The 19,069-nt window shown below is 40.4% G+C and overlaps 1 protein-coding gene across 2 annotated transcripts in view; it reads right to left on the bottom strand.

Moving 5' to 3' along the window:
* rgs12b (regulator of G protein signaling 12b) overlaps positions 1–19,069 on the bottom strand; it is a 57,158-nt gene that overhangs the window by 14,058 nt on the left and 24,031 nt on the right. For both annotated transcript variants that reach the window (XM_086034760.1, XM_086034759.1), the window contains exon 6: positions 5,176–5,197. In XM_086034760.1, the coding sequence (XP_085890886.1) occupies positions 5,176–5,197 (22 nt within the window). The remainder of the gene's footprint in view (positions 1–5,175; positions 5,198–19,069) is intronic.

The following is a 19,069-nucleotide window of genomic DNA, read 5'->3' as shown; positions in this document are numbered from 1 at the left end:
TAGTCATACTAACAATTCAAAAGACTCGGGTCACAACACACACACGGCCACATGCATGTATAATTGCGTGCGTCCACCAATGATCTGCTCACGGTAAGTGATACATGCCTACACAGGTCCTGAAATGATAAATAATTCAGAGCTGAGGGAGGAGGGAAGGAAAAATGACAGGACGCGCACACACACACACCCACACACCCCCACACACACACACACACACACACACATGCGCGTAGCCACCAGCACACGCTGCAGTATTAATTAGGAGGTAGTTAAGAGACGGACACTGCTGTGACTTAAGAAGGCCTCCAGGTACGAACATGCACACAGACACTCACACAAAATGAGTAGACGTACATATGTCAGCCTAATCTTGCTTTGACCTCTCTGACATATCAAATCAAGGCAAACTAATATTAAATAAATAATAAAACTATAGAATTGAGCTATACCAAAATGTCCAACTATAGTATATTTAGGTAGAAACAGCCCATATCTAATATTTGAACTACAGCTACTGTATCTGCTTACTCAATATATATTAGGGCTGCCTAGATTAGCCGACTAATCACGACGTCGCCGATCGAAATCGTCGACAATTAATTTTAATAGTCGACGCCTCGTTTATTTATATATTTATTTATTTGCCACATTGTTTTTTTCTCGAAGCTGCCTCTTCTCGCGCTTCTCCCGCTGGCTGTTGTCCTGTCTGCAACGCACATGCACAGTAGTGGCAATCCGGGTCATTTGTGATGTAAACAAAACAGAAGCATTGTGGGTAAAGCAGTGTAAGGGCTAATTCGTGTTGGCAACAGAGTCCGAGAGTTACGGCGCATTTCACCAAATAATACTCAATGAAATGCAAACCTGTCTTTCTTGGCAGCACGGTAGGGATGCCCAATCATTTAAAAAAAGGAAGCAAGTTGTGTCTTATGCCTGATTTCATTCCTGCCATAGGCACAATCGGATTTAATAGCTAGCTGCAGTTAGCAGACACACGTTGCGGTGTGTGTTTGATGTATGATGCATTCATGAACTGGGAAATATCAGCACTCAACACAAAAATGACATATGTGCCACTCATCGGCATCACATAACAATAGCACCCATAATTACGTTTGTTGCAATATATTACCTTATACTGCAAAATAGTTTGTCCTTTTTTTGTTCCAGGTGCATACCACATTTTGATTGTCTAGATCAATTTATTACTTTTAAATTATGCATACTAGTGAAGAAAAACAAAACCTTTTGGATAAAGGTTATAGGTCAGGGTGCAAACATTTTTCAGAGTCTGTTACAATTCATATTCTCATTGGTAATAGGTTTTATAATACATACAAGTCACTTCCTGCAAGTTGTCAACCACAGATCGATTAGAAAATAGGTTTTACTTACTCATTCCGGGTGTTTCCGAACCTCATGGAAGCTTGAGGAATCGTGGCTCTAGCCACCGGAAGTGACGTTCAGTTCGGTTCGGTTTCTTGGAAAATTCGGTTTGGTATATTTTCGGTACAAAAAAATGTTGTTGTTTTTTTTAATGTTTATTTTGAAAAGATGACAAGTAAATGGTACTTTTTTTTTTTTTTAGAATAAAAATTAAAAGCGATCCATTCAGGTGACATTCTAAGATATTACACCAGACTTGAAAATACAGTAACAATAAAGGTCTCTTAATTTTGTAAATTATTAAGACAGTGAAATCTTTAAACTCTCAGCAGCAACAGCCTATGACTATGACACATCTAAGTATTGAAGTTAAAGACAAGTTGTGATTACAGTACATATACACTTTTTATGATGAAAAAAAATACATACAATAACAGTTACAATTATTGCTAACTGTATTAAAACTCTTTTTGTAATAAAATACAGTAACTTTAAAGTCTTTATGAAATTATTTACACTTTTTAGGCACTGAAATCTTTGAATGTTCAACAGCATATCGTAACGAATTGGGTTAACTGTGTTGTGGTCGGATTTGTGTTTTGCTGAGTTGTGATGTTTCCGAGGTTCATGAATGCATCGTACGGCTCGCGAGAGAAGCAGCGGAGAACGAAGAACAGAGCTGTTATACTTTGTTTTTGGCAAAAAATACTGCTTGCTTCCTCATCTAAGAAACATTCAAAGTCGGATGATGTCGTCTTAAGTGCTATTATGTTAGACGTGCTAGCTACAGCATAGCCGCCGATCTCAAGTAGCAATGTCGGCACACAACTTTGGGACTTGTACACGGACCTTTCCCCATCGGCGATATTAACAGGAAAGCTAGAATGTTCCCAAACAGGAGACCACAGTGTACGGGGGACCTTCAAGCTCTGGCTTCTTTGCGTATGCCATTATAATCTCATTTATCCACGCATTTATGATTTATCACGGCTTCTGGCATCCTGGCTCCTCTTTAGTGCCGACGCCCTCCTCTCTCACATGCAACAGTCAATAGCGCCTGTGCGTAAGCTCGCGCTAATAAGTGGACCGAACCGAACGCAAGTGGACCGAACCGAACATGCCATACCGGAACTTATTCATACACCCACGTGTACCGTTACACCCCTAGTAGTCACTGAATCCTCCGGCTACTGTGACGTCACATCTCCGGAAAAAGCCGAAGATGAGGAGGCGCGAGATTCAAACAGCAAACGACGCATTCTGAATTGTATTTAGTGATTAAACCGCTGTCTACCAACGACCTAATCACATTTGAATGACAGTTATGCATTGTAAAGGGGGTTCTAGAGGGCTACAGAAAAGTTTTCAATGTTTGCACCCTGACCATTAAAGTAACACAAATTTAAAAACCAATACAAGGGTTTTAGTTTTTCTTTAGCACAGTGCATTTTCCAATTCAGCCCTCTGTTTCCAATTCAGCCCTCTGATTTCACTAGCTTCCATGTTTAAAAAAAAGTCTTGGTGCCCAAGAAGAGTGAATAATGTACACAAGTATTTCTTTTTGTATTTATAGGTCATTTCACTGTATTAATACAACTCTGCATAATGTAAAGTTTTGGTTCCATTTTAGAGTGCACTAAATAATTACAGCTAAAAATTTTAAGGCCTGAGTATCGCCATCAATTTAAATTGCTCCCTCATTTATAAACATGTCAGGAATGATGGCTTAACGCGGAAGTCAACCCAAACAATATTTTTTTCACGAATATGTTCCCAGCAGGCCCACTTGTTGAAACACGGCATTCTGATTAATTTTGCGTTTGTGGAATATAAGTTAAGCAGCAAAATGCACTCGTTTTTAGCCATCTCCCGGGGCGGCCATTTTGTCTTCTGCCGACTGAAAATGACATTACAACTGCTCACAACGACCAATCACGGTTCAGATTCAGAAAACAGGTCAGCTATGATTGGTATTTATTTATTTTGCTTTTAAATCTTTTTAACTCTGTTTGTAACTGATTGCAAATGTTGTACTTTTAATCACAGTAAGGGAAACTGCCGAGGGACTTGTAAAGGTCTAAACAATGTGAATAATTTTCCGTTCTAGTATGATACCCCAACATTACATAAAAAAATAAAAAATAAAAAAAATTAAAACGCCATCTACGCCAATTTGGATTTTTCTTCTTTTTCACAAAAAAAAAGAGCGTTATTCACAGGATTTTACAGTAAGTTGTTTGTGTTTTATTTTTAACTTGAATTCTCTATTGCAGATTTACCGTTCTGCCTTTTGTAAGAACTAAATGAAAGCATTTTGTTAAAATTCTCTTTCATTTGGATAATAGAAATTGTATGCATCAAAAGTAGTAATTATATTGGTATTACTTGATATCAGCATCAAGAGTTTAGTGTGCGTACTGGTATTGGTCTGACAAAAAAGTGGTATTGAACATCCCTAAAAATATGTGTAACTCTACAACTAGCCACTGTTTCATCCTCCAATGAAGAAAGTGAATGTTTCTTTGAGGGGCAGTTACCCCATAGTGATCGTCAAGAGAAAATATAAAGGTTTAAAATGACTCATTTGATTAAAAAACTCTTGTGGACAACAAAACTGCGTGAATTTGTTTTTGATTGAGTATCATTTAACCATGTACGACACACACGTGGGACAGGCCAATACATCAATGAAAAACATAGTATAAAACGAAGGAAACACCTAAAGATATGTATATGTTCAAATGTTTGGCCACTTATCAGACCTCAAAGTGTCATTATTCTGCTACATTTTCATTAAGACTCAGTGATTGTGATACACCAAACGCTCTTCATTGGAATATTGATCCTATTATCAATTAAAATTTGATCAGATTGATCAAACTGTGCTGTATATACTCCCATTGTGCGAGTGACAAGTGAGCAATCTAAAATCAACGTGTCCTGCATCCCTTTTGTCTCTTTGCCTCCCTCACCTCCAGCTCCTCCTTTTATCTCCCATCTGTTGTGGCAGCGAGGTGTCAAAGCATTAGCATGATCCACAATCAATGCCTTTTGTTTGCCTAGCCACATGACGAGCAACAGCAGGGTGACAGACACATAATATTCATTTAAACCAGTGCTTCTCAATTATTTTCTGTTACGACCCCCCTAGGAAGAATAAAAATATTTGGCGGCCCCTCAACTCTTTGCCTCAACTTAAAAAACATAATTTGTCTATAAAATCATTGTTAGTACAGTAACATCATATCCTTGTCAACATTAAAAAAATTTAAAAAAAGAAAGAAATATAAATCGACTTACAACAAACAACTTTGTTGCGATTGTTTTTTAGTCATTAACAGCAAAGATTTGAAGTGCATCAATTTGCCTAAAAAAAAAAAAAATCACCTGCCACTTACTGTAGTGGTTGTGCAATTCAACTTTATTTTAGTATGGGAGAAAAAAAGCATGTTCCCCTTGGTCGTGTGGCAAACTTGTTTTTTTAACTCAAGACTAGGCATTTCGAGGCTGAACGGGTCAAACTGCTACACTGTTTGCTATTTATATGAATCTTGTATGAAAGCATCAAAATTTCTGTGACAAAATTGAAACGGCAATGGCCACTACCCCAGTACTTCTGTCATGGTATTTCTCAATCAGTGGAAGAACAACAATAGAACCAGAGAAGGCGGCCGACTGAGCACTGGGGAGAAGTGTGGCAATTACCATTAACTAGTAGAACACAAGCAGATCTCGAGAACACAACAATAATGACAATGATTGTTCATAGGAAAAACAGCAACTCACCTCCGTCGGAGACTGCGGTAGACTGTAAAAAAACAGAGAGAGACATGGATTACAATCTCTCCTCATCACAGGTAAGACACTCAAACACATGTTCGTACAGTGATGTGAAGGCCAACAGACATCTGGCCTGAGCCCACACACTCGTGCCGGCAGGAAGGAACACTTTCCACGGAATCTGACACAGACACACACATCATGATAGACTGAAGTCCTCAGTGGGTGGAATCATCTGTGAACTGGATGTGCCTGCTCTGCAACAACACCTCCCTAGACGGGTGGTGCTTACTGTCTGCGAGTGCTCAAACTACAGCACTTCACAGTCAAGTGTGATTTAATCGAGGTGTATGTCTCACCACGAAAAGCACACGTACACAAAAATCAACTCTTATCTTAATTCCAGTCGTCCATCCAACAGCGACACCCATACAAAGCACATTTAAATCAAACTTCAAACTTCAGTGGGTATTTAGTGACCTAACCCGCCTTTTAATAATGCCATCACGTCACGAAATAATGAACAAAAAATGCAATTTTAAAAAACTAGCTATAAAACTACGGCTACATTCACACTGCAGGGCGTGTTACTATAATCAACTCTGCAGATTCACATAGGATTGTCTGCACTCTCCCTTCCAAGCACTCTCCCTTACCCGCGCGGAGGGCATAATGAAGGGGCTTTTCATGATGTATTGGTTGGATTTTACGGATGACTGATATCATACCGGAGACACATCGGTGTTCCACTTGTACATAACTACTACGAAAGTGACCCCCCCCACACACAAAAAAAAAAAAAATTCCGGAGTGAAACAAACCACTCAGCAACAGTGATATTTGACCAAGCCTTATAAAGTTTTTTTTTTCTTTTAAAGTGCGTCTTGAAGTGAATTTTCAATGATGGTCCTCCATCGTAAATCAAGCTTAGATGAACATAAAGTTCAACCAATCAGAAGCTGAATGTCGCTGAACCAATAACGGAAAAAGTCACTCGTCACTGGGCCTGTGAGAAGGCGTAGAATGGTGAATCTAAAATCTGATTGGCTAAAAGAAGAACCTGCGATTTGACGCTTGCACTTTGGATTGTGAAGGCGTTGGACGAAATATTTGCATGGCAACACATTGAAACTGAAAACTTATTTGACCAAAAAAAGGGAAACCGCATGGCCAACAAAAGACTGTTGGAAATAAATTATTAACATTTCATAAAATTTGCAAATGTGTTTGGGCCTGTCGAGAAAGCTATGAAGGCCCTGACGGCATGCCACTGAATTACATTTTTATCCAAAGAAATAAAGTTGAGGTGAGAAAGACAGCAATGCTCAATTTTGATCATCATGATTATTGACCTATTCTTACAATAATACTGAATCATCTTGAAAAAAACCTTTAATTTTGCCATATTTATGAAAAGAGGCAAAATACAAGAAAATGCTGTAAAGGTACTGCATTTGACACTACTCTGAACATACAAAGTCCACACAAGGAGACCCTCTTGGCTGTGAGGCAGAAGTGAAAAGCTTGGTTACTCTGTGCTGTCAACATAACATGTTTTTCATTCATATCTGTAGTGAATGCAGCTTTTTTTGTCTTTAGAATTTAATATCATTATATCCACATTTCCTTTTCCATACAATATTTGAATAAAGCTGAGACACACGACCTTTGCTCAAGATGAGATGAGTTTAGGGGAAGTTTATAAAGAATATATTGTCAAGTCACAACCTGCCAAAAATAAGATAAGGAGGATGACTAGCCAGAGAGCGAGAGGAAGGCACATCATTTTGCCAAAGTGATATATGAAGAAAGAAATGAAATATACGTGAGAATGCCTCATTTATTTTTACTAAATGGAGGGCGCCCTTTAGGGGAGGCTAAATCCAATAAATGTTGCTACAAGGTACTATATTTTCATCCTCAATCTGCTGTTTCGGAGTGGTCCATCACATATTATTGCACTCTGGATAAATGCTCAGCTCGTAAACCCTCCAAATTGACTACAGACTCATCATGAATTCATTGCTCAAGCCCTGGAATGTAAGACCTCACACAGGCTATCATGTGCAAATGTTTTCATTGTGTAGTGTAAAATGTTTTCATTGAAATTGAAAAAAAAAAGAGGTGGGCATTCCATCAGTGCTGACAGAAGGTATATCAATCCGCCATTGACGGGAACTTTGAAAAACTGACGGACTAAGCTGGTTTTCGTCCGTCAAAAGAATCATCCCGAACCGGGTCAGTACGGACGGACATTCCCAGTCCATCACTGATGGACTTCCGTTTCACATGACGCCTGATGGTAAGATGCGCGTCTTGCACGTGGTTGTTCGCGGGAATCAAGACACCGGGGTTGCCTTGTTACGCAGCGGAGGAGGACCTCCCCGTCCTCCAACAGAAACAAAAAAAAATCACTAGTCAATTTGTTGATCTGTGGTGCTAAATCCCGGTTCCCATTCTCCAAGCCTGCTTCTATTTTTAGGTCATCCTAACGGTTAGGATGGCCTAAAAATAGAAGCAGAAGAATAAGAAGAAGAAGAAGAAAAAGAAGCTAGGACCTAGCCGGCAAAGGAAGCTGGCTGTTTTGCATATACCTTTTGGCCCCACAATGCCATTGTCTTTTATTGTTTTTTTTTAATCACTACGCTGCGTTTTGTGTGTGTGTGTGTGTGTTTTTCCCCCTTGAGACGTAGTAAGTAGTACATTCTTGACTCAGAACAAGAAGATCTAACAGTCCTAAAACAGCCGTGACAAATTGGAAATTAGCGATGAGGGAAGCACGGTTAAAATAACGATGACGGACGGGTGGCCTGGCCGTTGGTGAATGACCGACCGTGAAATTTACTGACTCTCTCACCTCTGATAAAAAACAAGCATGATAAAATAAAATCCACAAGGGAAGCGTTCAACATATCAATAGGCAAGAAAGTGATGACATTTTAAATAAGGTTCTGGTAGTTTTTTGTTTGTTTGTTTGTTTGTTTGTTTGTTTGTTTGTTTTTTTTAAACTGATGGACATATAAGTTCACACAATGTGCAGTAATGTGTACGTTAAAATTAGAAATGACATAATTGACTCTCATTTTCAACTATAAATTGGCAATGCTGATTCTCATCTACATTCAAAGATGCAGAGAAGGTGAAAATAATACAGTAAGTGGGGAATGTTTTCTGCATGAGGATGAAAACCATTAAGTTTTTCCAGAAAGTCATATGATGTGTAATAGACACTTACAGTAAGACTCTGTAGCTCTACTGGGGAGTGGCCACTTTCTACGTCATCCTGGTGATTACAGTTAGACAAAATTGAACTGAATCTTCCTTGACCTCAGTTAGTCACTAGACTTCCCATTCAAATATAGAAATAAAAATAAAGAACTAAAGAAATAAAAGAAAAAGTGATTCTGATGCGGCTAACCTAGGAATGCCCTACGCATGCGAGACCAGAAAACTGTGAACTAGGTCAGCCCCTTTGGTTCATCACAGCCTCCTGACAAGTTTCGGCCCAGAAATTCTGATACCAAGCAACAAACGCCAACAACAACAAAACGAGAATCAAGCCCTATCCCTTGACTACTAATGTAAAGAATAGTTGTGGTTACTTCCTTCCAACGATTGACATGAACTCAGCGTGCGTGCTTTGCTGTTTACGGTAACCTAAGTATATGGGAAAGGCCTTGACGAAAATCCCTACATTCCACCTGAATAAGTAAGGTGTCACGTGAAAACAAAAAACACTGGGGAAAAAAATAAAATGGTCCTAGTATGTCTATCAGCAGAACATTGGGACATCAAAGTTCGACAGCAACCAGCTAACATTAGCATAAATGCATCACATTTTCCACCAAAATGCTTCCAGTCATAGTTTTACTTACACATTAATGTATTGAAACATCCCCTAATCAATCTTCAACCAGGGTGAGCCAGTCCCCTTAGATCCATATTAATCGACTGTATTTTAGACAAATCAAAGTTTTAACTCTGGGAACAGTTTGGGGAAGGCACCTTTCTGTTCCAGCATCACTGTGCGCCAGTGCACAAAGGGAGGCCGATAGAGGCATGCTTGGGTGAGTTTGGCAGAGGGCAAACCTTGCCATGAATTCTACTCGCTTTGCTGATCAGAGCTTCTTGCTCACATTTCAGGGGCATGTGCCTTGTTTCTGGTGTGTGTGTTTTATATAGGAGAATCCTGTTTTATGCAGTGTGCGTTCGTCTTCTCCCCCACCCTAACTCTTAATGTGATCACTTCCAGACATCCCCTGCGGTGGGGTGGTTTGGCCCCGAGTAAAGGCCCCAAATCTCTTCTTTTCCTCACTCCCCCACAACATTTTCCATGCTCCCTTTTTTTGGTCTCCCCTTTCCCTCAATACAGGCATATTTACTAACACTAATTAGAAACTATTTTTTTTACACTTTTCATTGATCTTATTTTCTTAATTAGTTCATCACTTCTTCTACCTTTTCCCAGGCTCCAATTTTTTTCACCCTCCTGCTGCTGGCATATGTCAGCCCCTCCTGATAGGAGAAGTGAAAAACACAGAGAGTTTCTAAACATTTCCCGACATCCAAGGGATCCACACATCTGAAAATCTATCTTTGGGAATATAGAATTATATAATCCCTCCATAAAGGTAATTCCACTTCACATCTTTGCTGTGCGTTCAGTCTTTATAGTATTGTAACTCTGCTCACCCCCACTATTAGCAATGCGTAATAAGAGCAACATTTTATGATGATGTTATGTGTGAATATTTGAGAAGATTAACAGAAATAGTGCTGCAACAACAAATGACTAAGAGTACCCTGGTATGATGTGCAATATTGCATACGTCTCATTTTGTTTAGGTTTTCTTTTGCAGGCCCATTAGTTGAAACACAGCATTTTGATTAAGATTGTGTTTCTGGAATCTGAGTTAAGCAACAAAATCCACCCCTTTTTAGCCATCAATAGCTCATCTTCAGAAAACAGGTGAGCTGTGATTGGTCGTTATCTGAGCAGTGACAGTCTGTGATGTCATTTTCAGTCGACAGAGACAGTCTGTGATGTCATTTTCAGTCGACAGAAGTAACAAAACAGCTGCCTCTTGAGATGGCTAAAAAGTGGGGGATTTTGCTGCTTAACTCGTATTTCACATTAATCATATTGCCTTGTTTGAACTAGTGGGCCTGCATAGAACATATTCTTGAAAAAAATATATTTGGGTTGACTTCCGCTTTAAGATGAACGAATGGAATGAAGCAATAAAGGTGAATGTGAATCTAACTGTAAAATTATTTACTACTCTATTACAGTACTTGAAGAGAGCTGACAATTCTCAGTTGAACAATCAATGACAACAGCGTCATCGCCTACCCAGAGGCAAAGACTTACCGCTATACTGTACCTACTTGGTTTATCACAGTTGTAGGCCCTACAAACTCTGTCTGAGGTGGTCAACTCTCCACTACAAAAGAGGATTGCCTCGGTCATCACGAGAAAATGCTCTGAGTGTGACTACGCACTAAATGCGTTAGTCAGAGAGACGCTATAATAAGGAACAAAAGAGAGGGATGAGGGCTTCGTCATGCTTGATCTCAACTGCATGTTCGGATGAAGCTGTACAGTCTGATAGACAGTTATACTGTAATTAGAACATTGTGTAAACTGCACTCGTTACAAATCAGATTTCTCTGCATTACATCTCAATTCATTGTAGGTTGAGTAAGGACGCAGTGACGGCAAACAAGTTTGACCAAGACGTCAACAATGAAGTGATCATCACAGTACTTTCAAATGCCTTAGGTGACCATCTAACATGCATGGATGGATGTCCTCCATCTTCAATCGCAATTCTATTCATTGTCGTGTCAGGATGGGCCATCTACTGTATTTTCCAGACTATAAGTCACATTTTCTTCATAGTTTGGCCGAGGGTGCGACTTATACTCTGGAGTGACTTATGTGTGAAATTATTAACATATTATTACCGGTACATCATTTCACGTTATTTTCACAGTACACTGCAAAAGGGCACTCTAGACTAAGCGTCCGGATGTCTTCTTTAGAGCAGTGGTCCCCAATCTTTTTTATGCCACGGACGTGTTCATACAAGTCTACACGGTTCGCGCCCCGGCCCTATAACTATTCACCGTCAGCAGGGAGTTGCGAGTGGTGCCCAACACGTCTATTTGTTTTACTAATTTGCTAGCTTGTGCATTTAATATTAGCGTTACGTGACGGAGATGCTAGCTTGTGCATTTAATATTAGCGTTACGCGACGGAGATAACTTGGCTTCCTCGGGGCTTTGTGTAATGTAACGTAAGCTCAGCCAAGCTCAGTTCTTGCTTCTATTCTATTTTTATTTTAAATTGTTCGTCATTTAAATTTTAAATGACATGTCTGTTCTTGGTGTTGGATTTTATTCAGTAAATTTCCCCCCAAAATGCGGCTTATACTCCAGTGCGACTTATATATGTTTTTTCCTTCTTTATTATGCATTTTATGGCTGGTGCGACTTGTACTCCGGAGCGACTTGTAGTCCGGAAAATATGGTAAATTAGTTGAGCGGATCTTTTGTACCACAATATTTCATTTGGGGTTGCCAAGCCAATGGCAGCAATGCTGCTCCACTTATGAGAAGGCATCTACAGTATTATGCATGTTTACCGTCATATTCCCCTTTCAGCTCCCCATGTCGCCATATGTGCTGCTGTTATTGTTGTGCTTCTGCGTATGTGTACATACAGTGAGTGGTTGGTTACCTTGCGTGTTAGTCTCAAGTGATTTATTAGCTGTGAGCTGGTTGAAGGTGAGGCTTACATCATCTGCTATGAAACCAGGATGTGGGGTTAAACACTCTGCACAATTTATAGCCATCCGCTCCAACTGTTTTCATAATAGTTTGACTTGCACAGCTATAAAACTTTCTTTAAACAAACGAAATCTTCCAATACATTTCCTGTGTGCGCATGGGCTTCAAGTTGGAACAAGGACTCCTGGGGGAAAAAAAAAGGCTCTGTTGCATAGGATGAGACACAAAGCAGGTAGTGACACTTCACTTGGTGAACAAAAAAAATTCTACCTGTGAGAGAAACTCGGAGGGATCACATAGGCACTCAACATAACACAAAGACAACACTGTTTGTACCACAGCAACCTATTCCTGGCTCCGTCACTGCAGCGGCAACAGCCACCTTTTAGGAAGGAATGAGATCCACGCGTGTGTGCGAGAGGAACTCAATGATTCCAGAGAAGGCTTAAAGATGGACAAACACCGACTTGTTGAAGTAGTCTTAAAATGTGGCAGCGAGAGCCCTAAAACATCAAACTCGAAAACTGACATTTTTCCTGATTTTGGAAAAGACTCATTTTCAAATAGGGCAAACGCACAAACACGCTTCCAGCTGAAGAGGAAGCTGTTGCACCAACAGTTTGAACGTGTGCGTGCCTGACTGTTTACTTTTGAATATGAGGTGAATAGTGGTGGCCATTGAGAGGACCTGAGACACCGTGCCCGGTCTGCTTAGTCTGTATATGGGAGGGGCAAGATGGAAACCGGCTATTGGCTTTTATGACCCAAAAGGAACTTACTGGTGGCTGCTCATTTGTGAGCATGAACGGGGTAACCAGTGTGATCCAGGGATGTGGTTGCTCAAATGACAAATTTAACCACAAATCTGAAAAGAGACTACCAAAATCTAAATCACTAGATCTATGAGTTGATGGAATTCCAGGCAAGTCTGAATGTCCATGAGGCACTTTGTAAATCAATATCGTCGATCTATCAAAAGGAAAGAATGCAGTTGATGTTTGTTTCCCAACAAGTGAGTCACACATCAGACGTGACTAAGAAGGCGAACGGGGTGATAGATGTCTGTTTCACTTGGCTGGTTGCCTCGAGATCACCACTGTCACATAAAAGACAGGGGAAAGAAAGAACAGACTTGCAGTACAATTAAATCAAAACATCTGTTTGAATGAACTATAAATTCTGTAGCAACCAGTCCCAACAGTAAATTCGATAACTGGAGAGGAACCGAAGGAATAGAAGCAGTTGGCATATCTTTCCATTGTCTTTTGCATTGCGCACAGGCTCTCGCGTACGTATGTCTTGGGTGTGTATGAATGAGACATCATGACTAACAGTGGCCAGAAATGTTTTTTGTCTTAGTGTCCATTTGTCCTCATTTCTGGCAATGTCCCCACCTTGGACTATTTCTCCTGCTCAGCCAACACACATCTGGCTTGTGAGCGCATGAGAAACAGCCTAGAGCTTGCTAGTTTTCACTGTCACTTTACCTCGCCCTCTACCTCCATCTACCTTTTCCCCTTCTCTCAGGCACAAATCCTCTTCTTTCACTATTGTTGACCTACAAATCCTATCATTATGTTTTTTACATGTTGCGTGAACATTACTTGCGATGAACGTAAGGAGTTAAAGCAACAACAGCGCACAAACACTATGGGGCTGATTAACCAAGATCCCAAATAGTGGGCGCTAAATGGCACGTTTGCCCTAACGGATTGTAAACACTGTAGGCAACAGGTGTAAAAGGGGTGGAGACTGGCGTATTTAAAAGAGGGTAGTGCTGAGAAAAAAGGCATTCAAGTCAAATGAGTCAACCACCACCAAAATAAGTCGACACAAAATGTTTGTTACGAAGCTTCGTGGGCACCATGTTACCAATGCACACAGACATTTCCAGCATACATTAACATAGCGTTTGTGACCTTTTCAGTCTATCAGAAACCTCACCGGGGGTTGCCATAGCGAGACTGCAGTTGACACACTTGATGATTCGATGGAACAGTCGATAGGATAATCAATTCTGAATAGATTTGAAACTGAAACTGAGGGTTTTAGTGTTGATACTTGGGAAAGCAGTGCAAGCCCAAAATGAAGTTTAAAGTGTTAGTAGAAGTCACACAAACATAATACTGATTTACAGAAAGGAAATCTATTGCTTTGCTAAATTTGGGGAAGCATGAAAGCCAATTTTTGTTGAACTCGTCCCCAGTGGCCATCCTGCGTAACATTACGTTCAAAGCATGGGAAGTACACCTGAAAAAACGCTCTGCACCAGACAATTGTGACGGTGCGGTGAAATGACCCTGACTCATGGCAATGCAGAATTGAAAGGACTTTTGTCGTAGGTGACTGGCCCCAAGTCAGCCCTTCAGAATCCCCCAAATTGTATTGCTGAATAGACAATATTGTTTCAATAATTTTTGTTGACCTTTCAAAAATGTTTTCCAAGAGTGGAAAATTTTTCCTCGCCACCTTTCATTTTGCCTGTGCTAAGATGGAGCCACTTTGCCTGCTGGTTCGCACCTGCCTTTCTGACACGCTATTCAAAGGCAGAAAATCAGCAACGGCAATTTGTCTCAGGTTTCATAAATCACATTGCGCATGCTAAATTCATCTATTTGCATATCGTCGCTGTCCTGTGAAAAACATGCATGACCAATTTTGCCATTGAAAAAAAGAAAATTCACGTTAATGGGATGTCTGTAAAACGGAAGCTTCATTAAGGTAAACATTTAAAAAACAAAAAAAATGGACATAAGTGTTTTTCACAGGACAGCGACATATACTCTTCCTACAAATGAACCAAAATGAACTGGCGGCAATTTAGCACGGTTTGGCAGATGCCACCCTTGCTGCACCAGATTAGCAGATCAACTTCCGCAACCGTTTCTATTCTCACGAGGCCACGCCCCTGAAAGGCACATTTACAACAATACCGATGTGACTTTCTGTTTCTCCCAATGTTCAGTAATTACACTTAATAAAGCCAGTTTAATGCTTTACTTTGATTGTTTTATTGAGTTTTTATACAATACATTGCTACTTTTTTCTTCTTTAAAAACATACAAAAATGGTGGTGTTTTTTTTCTGCGGTGTCTGGAGTGAATAATGAAATTTCAAGTCATCTCAGTTTGGAATATTGCTTTCATATAAATAAATGAAAAGTTACCAGTATAGATGTATATAATACCCTGGTATACAGTGTCCTTAGCAGTGAAATACAAACATACGGTGACTTTTGTCAAATATTCTCCAGCTCCATCACCACCATGCAACTTAAACTAAAGATAGTCTTTAAAGAAAAGCCGATTATTATTTATTTCTATTTATTTTGTACTTACTTTAATTTTGAATTCAAACACATGAATCAGTAGATGGGCAGCATACGATGACACTTCGACACTTTTATGATCTGATTGATGAAAATAATAAGTACACTAAAAGATTAGCGCTAGGTGTAATATAGTAGACCTAAGTGTGTGAAAAAGAGAGTCAGAGAGTGTGCACTACTCACTGTATTGAAGTTCCAGACCCGCTTAAAGGAGAGCCTCTTCCTCAGGCTCATCCTGCTGACTACTGACTACCTCATCTACATGTTGCTCACAAATACACACATGCACTGGGACACCCACTGAGCTTCTTCTGGAGATATTTAGAACAGGAAACCCATGCAGACGTCCAATATGGATGAAACCAGGGCTTTGCACATCTGTCACACACATGCACACACACACACAAACAGATTTACAAGATAAAGCTGCAAGTAAGCCAATGCATTGCTAGCACAGTCGTTTTCTCTTTTCCCGTCCCAAGGCTGACAAACTCTCACACACGTTTAACCGACACACTGACAAGGAAGTTCCATTCTGTCACATACACAAACGGCTTGTTTCCATAGAGACACGCCCCCATCAGGCAGCGTGAGCTGAGGAGGGGGAGGGAACAAAGGTCAGTCTGCCAATCATGTCCCGGCATAGCCTTCAGCTCTCCAGCCTCTTCCTCTGTCTCCCTTTTCAAATCACAGCCTCATATCAAGTGTCCCATTTTTTTGCAATCCCAAACTAAAATTTAAGTTACGTATTAAAGTCTCAGTGTGCTAAAGTTTGGACTTTATTTGAAAATGTAAGTTGTATAAATTGTCCTGAGGCATTGCCATAATTTAGTCAGCACTCCTGTCAGGTTTCATGTTCTTCCTTTAAGAAGGAAGAAAAAAAAGGCATTTACAGTGGCAGTTGCTGGCAATGCAGTCTGCCTGCAAGCCTCCAATTAGAACTGCTCGATTATGAAAAAAAGATTCATCGCGATTATTTTGGTAATAATTGAAATCACGATTATTTAAACAATCATTTATTTTTTGGTACAAAACAAGAAAATGTTTAACACTATAATCATGTATGTTACTTTTGGACCAAACAAAATTTATAAAATTAGTTGTTATAAAAATGTTTTTTAAAAAGTGCAACTGTATAAATTCAAGTACGGTTTCCTTGTGTAAACAAACATTTATCGTTTTTTGCGATTATGTCAATTTTGTAATCGTGAAGTGTAATAATCGTTATTGTAATTGAATTTCGAATAATTGCACAGCCCTGCCTCCAATGCATTTCTATGAAAAGCTCTACGTCCCAAAAAGTTTATGCGCGCACATATATGCGTGGCCAAATCATATCCTAAAAATATTACATTGAAAGTCGCAATATTTTGGATTTTATAGACGGGGGCCGACGTTACCTTCTTCATGGGCAGCGTCTTATATGTAAATAAAATAAAAAAAACCTGGTCAGAGCGGGCTGAGGAGATGAGCACTCTATCACCTGTGTCACACCCAGGGCCGTCTTGAGCCACTTATAGGCCTCGGGGCTAACCATCAACTATAGGCCCCCCTCCCTGACTCTAAAGCCCCTATCCCAAATTGGGGGCGAACATTTCCGACTGTTGGCGAAGGTAGAAAAATGCATGTTCACGTCAGGGTTCGTTCAAGGTCGTAAATGTTCGCCAAACTGTCGTCAGACATTCATCAGACGTTTGCCTGTACTTTTCTTGTTGAACATGTTCAAAATTCTCTCGCGACAAGAAAAATCCATCCAACTGTTGGCGAACGTCTGGTGAACTTTTTGTGATCATTTGCAACATTGAACGAACCCTGGAAAACTCAGATGTGAGCGCAACATTTACTGCCTTCGAAGACACTGCACTTGTTCCTTGCTCAGTGCAGGCGTAAAAAGGGCTTTTCTTAACTGATTTTTTAACATTGACCAACAGCTCAGTATGCATTCACGCACTATAGTTTTTATAAACCAATAGTGCATTTCCCAATCACTTCTATGAATTAAAAAAAATATATATATTAATAGTATTGCCCTGATATAACAAAAAACTATCCTTAACCAAATTAGCACAGGTGGTGCACTCTTGAGCCTACAATACTTGCTCGGATCACAATAGTATGTAGAAAGTAATAAAAGTACAAAAATATACAAAACAAAATATAGAGCTCCGGACGCTGGCATCACGCATCCCACAATGCCCTGCGCCAAATAAAAACAAGGCCATTTTGGCAGGGTAGAAAACTTGCCACTAATTTAAGGGAACACCACACTTTGACAATGGTAGACAGGGAGCAAAAGATGCCGATCAGCCCAGCCCTGGCTCCGAGGCAGTCTGGTTGAACTTGCTAGTATGCCGGTCTAAAAGCTTAAAGCGGAAGACCTGTTTTCTGAATCTGAGCCGTGATTGGTCGTTGTGAGCAGTTGTGACAAAATGGCCGCCCCCAGAGATGGCTAAAAACGAGTGCATTTTGCTGCTTCATTTATATTCCACAAACGCAAAATTAATCAGAATGCCGTGTTTGAACTAGTGGGCCTGCTGGGAACATATTCTTGAAAAAAATATGTTTGGGTTGACTTCCGCTTTAAAGCCCTACGATTCTAAGTCCACACGACCCATAACCCAAACTTTGTAACCTTCAATTGCGAAACTATTTCGCTAGGACTCCCCAGTTGCATCTGCCGTCGGTGAAAAAGCACTCCTGGTGCATCTGTGATATTCCAACCTGTCCACTCATTATGTCCTTTTTATCAAAGTGAGATGTGTGTTCACTTGGACGGAATATTGACTGATAAAGTGCAGCCAAGCTACGCTCCTGTCAGCTTGGCTGCATAAACAAATACGCGCGGGATCAGTCACGTGACGTCAGGAGCTCTGTAACTGGAATTTCCTCTACATGGGGATTGGCTGAAAACTGTCATAGTGTATCGTACTGGTGTGTGATTGGTCCGCGGATGCCACAATGACATGATTGACTGACAAATAAACTAATGACAGAATAATGGGGAATTGAATGCCTGCCGATAGGCTACCTAGAGCGGGCTTCGTGTACTGCAGCAAGGGACCCTTTCTACGGACGTTGCACAGAATCGCTGCGGCCTGGTCAACTCAGGGCAGGAAGGTAAAGTGATTGACAGAAAAAGCAAGATTTTTTCTTTTTTTTTAAATTCTGATAGGCCACCGACTTCCGTAGGCCCCTGGGCTCAAGCCCAGGTAAGCCTGTTGGTAAGGACGGCCCCGATCGCACTTGATCCTTTGTAATAAGCTTGTCGTCAATTAAATTAAAAGTGACCACTGCTGTGCTGCTAGACTGCGGCACGATTGCGACGCATGCTGTCATTTTTTTTGTTTGAAATAAAACACTTTGGATGCTCATTACATTAAATGTTTTCTTTATCTTTTTTAATAAAACTATACTTAACTAAACCACCCAGTAGGTCAACCCTTTCGGAAACCACAAGAAATACACACACCACTCACGTCCACTTACTCATATAGAAACAAAGACTGCAATTCAATATGTGCATGTGGCCTTTAAGCTTACACCTCACTCCCCTAATTTCCTGTTATGGGTTTCTGGGTGTTGAGTTGGGGTCGAAACCGAACGCAGAGTTATGCAGTACATTCATACAACTCAATGTTGACATTAGATGACCGAGGGCCTCTACACTAGATGTGGGGTCTCCCCGGCTAATCTGGCACTCCCCGTGGCCCGTGGCCTGTCATTCCCCTCAGCATGAATGAGCCCCCCTTGGGTACCCTTTCCTCATATGGTTTCTCTGTA

Source organism: Filicampus tigris, chromosome 6, assembly GCF_054856515.1.
Source record: "Filicampus tigris isolate MCC_2025a chromosome 6, RoL_Ftig_1.0, whole genome shotgun sequence".
NCBI lineage: Eukaryota > Metazoa > Chordata > Actinopteri > Syngnathiformes > Syngnathidae > Filicampus > Filicampus tigris.
This window is presented reverse-complemented; position numbering and strand designations above follow the sequence as displayed.